At 57.7% G+C, this 3,963-nt stretch overlaps 1 protein-coding gene across 1 annotated transcript in view; it reads right to left on the reverse strand.

The window, feature by feature from the left end:
• The window catches only part of IL23R (interleukin 23 receptor), a 22,099-nt gene that overhangs the window by 11,838 nt on the left and 6,298 nt on the right, over positions 1 to 3,963 (reverse strand). Inside the window, exons 2-5 of the mRNA XM_014937225.1 lie at positions 3,508 to 3,614; positions 3,321 to 3,327; positions 1,362 to 1,456; positions 254 to 547 (exon numbers count right to left, since the gene is read on the reverse strand). Of these exons, the coding sequence (XP_014792711.1) occupies positions 254 to 547; positions 1,362 to 1,456; positions 3,321 to 3,327; positions 3,508 to 3,614 (503 nt within the window). The remainder of the gene's footprint in view (positions 1 to 253; positions 548 to 1,361; positions 1,457 to 3,320; positions 3,328 to 3,507; positions 3,615 to 3,963) is intronic.

Genomic DNA, 3,963 nt, shown 5'->3' on the forward strand with positions numbered 1-3,963 from the left:
AGGCTGCTGTGACCGCCCCCCCCAAGTCTAACCTCCTCCATACTGGTGGTTTAACATAGGGATTCAAGGACCCACAACCCCCAGCAGGCTGCTGTGACCCCCCCCAGCCCAACCATCTCCATACTGGTGGTTCAACATAGGGATGTGAGGTCCCCCAACCCCCAGCAGGCTGCTGTGACCCCCCCAGCCCACCATCCCCAGTGCTGGTGGCTCTAACCCTGAGATCCCACCGGGATGGGGTGGGGACACTCACAGCCGGCCAGGACGTCGGTGCCACACACCAGCGAGGTCTCCTGGCTGTTGGGACACTGTGCCAGGCAGAGGATGGTCCCCGAGGGCATCCGGAAATCTGGCAGCCGGAGCTGGACGGCGCTGCTGTTGAGGGGATGCAGGGGACCCTCCAGGCGGTTGTAGTTGAGGAGGATGAAGAGCTTGGCCCGGGAGCAGCCGAGGGTGGAGAAGCAGTTGATGGAGATGTTGGAGCCCATGGGCACCACCGACGCCGGCTCGATCCACACGTGCCCCGAGCACTTGATGTTTGCGACACCTGCGCCAACACCCACCGGGTCAGGGTGGCTCCGGGTGGACATCCCATGGGAGAAGAGGTTGCCCATTACTCCACACGGGCTGGGATGTGGGCAGCAGCATGGCAAGACACTCCCCACCCACCCCCCCTGGACTCTTCCCCCTGGGATTGGGGATAAACCCCCCTGCCTCCAGCAGCGACCCGGCACCCAGGTGACTCATCCTCCTCAGATCGAAAACAGCCGGTTTCACCAATTTTGGGTTTTGCTCTAAGGCTTAGATGACTGCAGGGAAATAACCCGTACTCTTGAGAGCTCTGATCCCCCCGAGATTAGGGGTAGCAGCCCCCGCATGGAGGCAAGGCTGCCCTTCTCTATCAGATGAGGGCTCTGCGCTGAACCCCGGCTCCCCGATGGTTATCGGGCTCCATCTGCCCTTCCTGGAACAGGCTCAGCTGCCTGCGGAGGCAGGATCTCACCGTTTCTCGCAGCCACTGCAACCCCAGCACCCTTCAGAGAACCCTTCAGCTTGGAAGAGACCCTTGGGATCACCAAGTCCAACCATTAACCCCACTCTACAAAGTTCTCCCCAACACCACATCTAAAGGACTTCAACGCTGTGGGATGCAGCCCCGGCTCCTGGGATGTGGGAAGAGAGGATGCTGTGGGGTGTGGGGACTCCCCTCCCCCCCCCGGGAATGCTAAGGAGTCACTCCCCCCAAAATCCCTAGTGGAAACCTTATAATTTATCACCTCCAGCTCTAATTCCCTGGCAGGGATGGAATGAAGTGGTCCATGAGGGTGATGCTGTGGTGGCCGTGCCACGTGGCTACTTACCCCCACAGAGGCAGCAGAGCAGGAGGTGGAGCACCAAAGCCTCGCCGGACCCTGCCATGGCCTGGGCTGCGGCCACTGCCCGCGCGTGGCATATTCTGGGGGAGGAAGGGAGGAAAGGTGTGAGGTTGTTCCCCCAGCCCCATCGCTGCCCCACACTGCTGGCTCTGGGGTGCTCAGGGACCAGAGGTGGCAGTGGGGATGGAGGACAAGGCTGTAGTTGAGGGTTTGGGGTCAGGGGGGGTCGTGCCAGTGGTGGGAGCAGGGGGGGACAGGCCAGCGGGCACACAGGGCTCAGCATTTCGGGTCACAGCAAGGCCAGCAACAGAGCCTGGTGTCCAGCCCTGGTGAGCAGCTCTGAGACTTTCATAGAATCATGGAATCATCGAATTTTCTAGGTTGGAAGGGACCTTTCAGATCATCCAGTCCAACCACCAACCCAGCACTGCCCAAACCCCCACTGCCCCATGTCCCTCAGCACCACCTCTGCCCGGCTTTGAAATCCCTCCAGGGATGGGGACTCCACCACTGCCCTGGGCAGCCTCTGCCAAGGCTTCACAGCCCTTTTGGGGAAGAAATTGTTCCCAATCTCCATCCTAAACCTCCCCTGGTGCAACTTGAGGACATTTCTTCATGTCCCATGGCCTGTTCTTTGGAAGAGACCGACCCCCCTTGTCTACCCCCTCCTTTCAGGGAGTTGGAGAGAGCAAGAAGGTCTCCCCTCAGCCACGTTTTCTGGAGCTCCTGAGATGTGAGGAAGGGCTGGGGGAGCTGCTCAGCCTGGAGAGGAGAGGGCTGAGGGGGTCTCATCCCTGGGTATTGATGTCTGATGGGGCAGCAGGAATGAAGAAGCCAGACCCCTCCCAGCAGAGCCCCGGGACAGGGCAGGAGGTGATGGGGTCACACTGAAAATCAAGAAATTCCAGTTAAAGGTAAGAAAAAGCACTCTCAGGGTGACCAAGCGTGGGGTCGGCTCCCCCGAGGGGTTGCCCTGGAGTCTCCAAACCTGGAGATGCTCGAACCCAACCGGACAAGGATTCCTGGGACAGAAAATCCTCCTGGGTCCATAACATCTCTCCCACCCTCCGTGCTGTGGGGTGGGGGGAGGGAAGGGGGTCCTACCTGAGCTGAGCAACGGCTCCTTCTGGCAGCGCTCCCCCCGCAGCAGCCCCCAAAATCCCAGGTAAGAACTTCCCCCCTCCCTCTCTCACTCCTGGTCTCTGCATCCCATGGTCTTGCCCGAATTTTTCCCTGTTCTCCTTCCTCCCCAGCCCCTTTGGCTTCACACCCCCCGCCCCGGGTCACCCCTGCCATGGTGGGGTGGGGGCTGAGCAGACCCTTACACCCCCCTCCACCTGCTCAAAACCCCAGCAGAGCCCTGCACCCCCATAATTTTCTCTTTTTTTAGCCAGCAGGAATTAAAATAAACCTATACAAAAGTTTGAAAGACGTTCGAAAGGACAACTTTTTCCCCGAGGGAGACGCTGAACCCGGGTCTGCTCTAAAAGCTTCAAAATGAGGTTTTTTCAGCCCAAAGCAGGCCGCCAGCCCCAGCTCTAAGCTTTTGTGCTTCTCCTGCCGGGTGAGCTGACCTCGTTTGTTTTAAGGGCTGATTGACTCGTAATGAGTCAAATTTCCAGCGCCTTTCTCTTACCTGACCCACTAAGAGAACCTGAGGGCCTCCCAGCCCCCCATGAACTTTCTGCAAGTTAGCACAGATGGAAAACAAACCAAAAAAAAAAAAAAACCCCAAATCTCACAGTCTATGAAAAGAGCTGAAAATAGAATAAATCTGCCCGGCAAGATCTCGGGCTCTGCCTCCTCCGGGGATCACTCACGTTCGAGTTTTTTATTCCGATTTACGGGCGCTGGTGAACTCCAAAGGCAGGGGGAAGGAGGCTGTTCCCCTCACGGGGATATACTGGTCTTTGGGCTCATCCCAGTTAAAAAGTTTCCCCGGACATAAGCGCTAAAGAAATGCAAAGAAAAAGGAGGAGGAGGAAAAAAGCCCATCCCGGGTTGTGCAAGCCCAAACCCTGTGCAACTTTTCCCGGCAGCGTGTGTCAGAAGGGGATAAGCAGAAGCTGGAAAAAGACAAGATGAGATATATATTTTTTTTTTTGAGGAGGGGGGGGCTTTAAATCCTTACCTTGCCCGTCCTCAGGACATGTGGGGCCGGGGCCCCTCTGCCTGCTGCTGCGGCCGGGGCCAGCCAGCGCGGCGAGGAGCATCAGCAAAGTGTCGGCAGAGGCTGACCTAGATAGGGGCACAGAGGAAAAAAAAAAAATAAGAGAGTTTCCAGTCTGAGTCAGTCCATGGGGAAACCCAGCATCCCTTAACAGAACACCCCTCGGGGTGGGGAGGAGGGAGGGGGGGAGAGGTGTGTGTGGGGGGTTGTCTTTGTAGACTTTAAGTCGTTGGAGAATTTGGAGAAAATCAAGTCGATCCCAAAATGGGGTTTTTCTGCCCCCGTGGCTGGGTGAGGGGGGGGGCAGGAACCTGGAGGGGGGGATCCTGGGGGCCCGGGCTGAGCTCTGTCAGCAAAAGGACATTTTTTTTTTCTCCTACCAACCCCGAAAACCTACAGTGAAAAACTGAAGGGCTG

This window comes from Calidris pugnax, unplaced genomic scaffold (genome assembly GCF_001431845.1).
Source record: "Calidris pugnax isolate Ruff unplaced genomic scaffold, ASM143184v1 scaffold29, whole genome shotgun sequence".
Classification (NCBI taxonomy): Eukaryota; Metazoa; Chordata; class Aves; order Charadriiformes; family Scolopacidae; genus Calidris; species Calidris pugnax.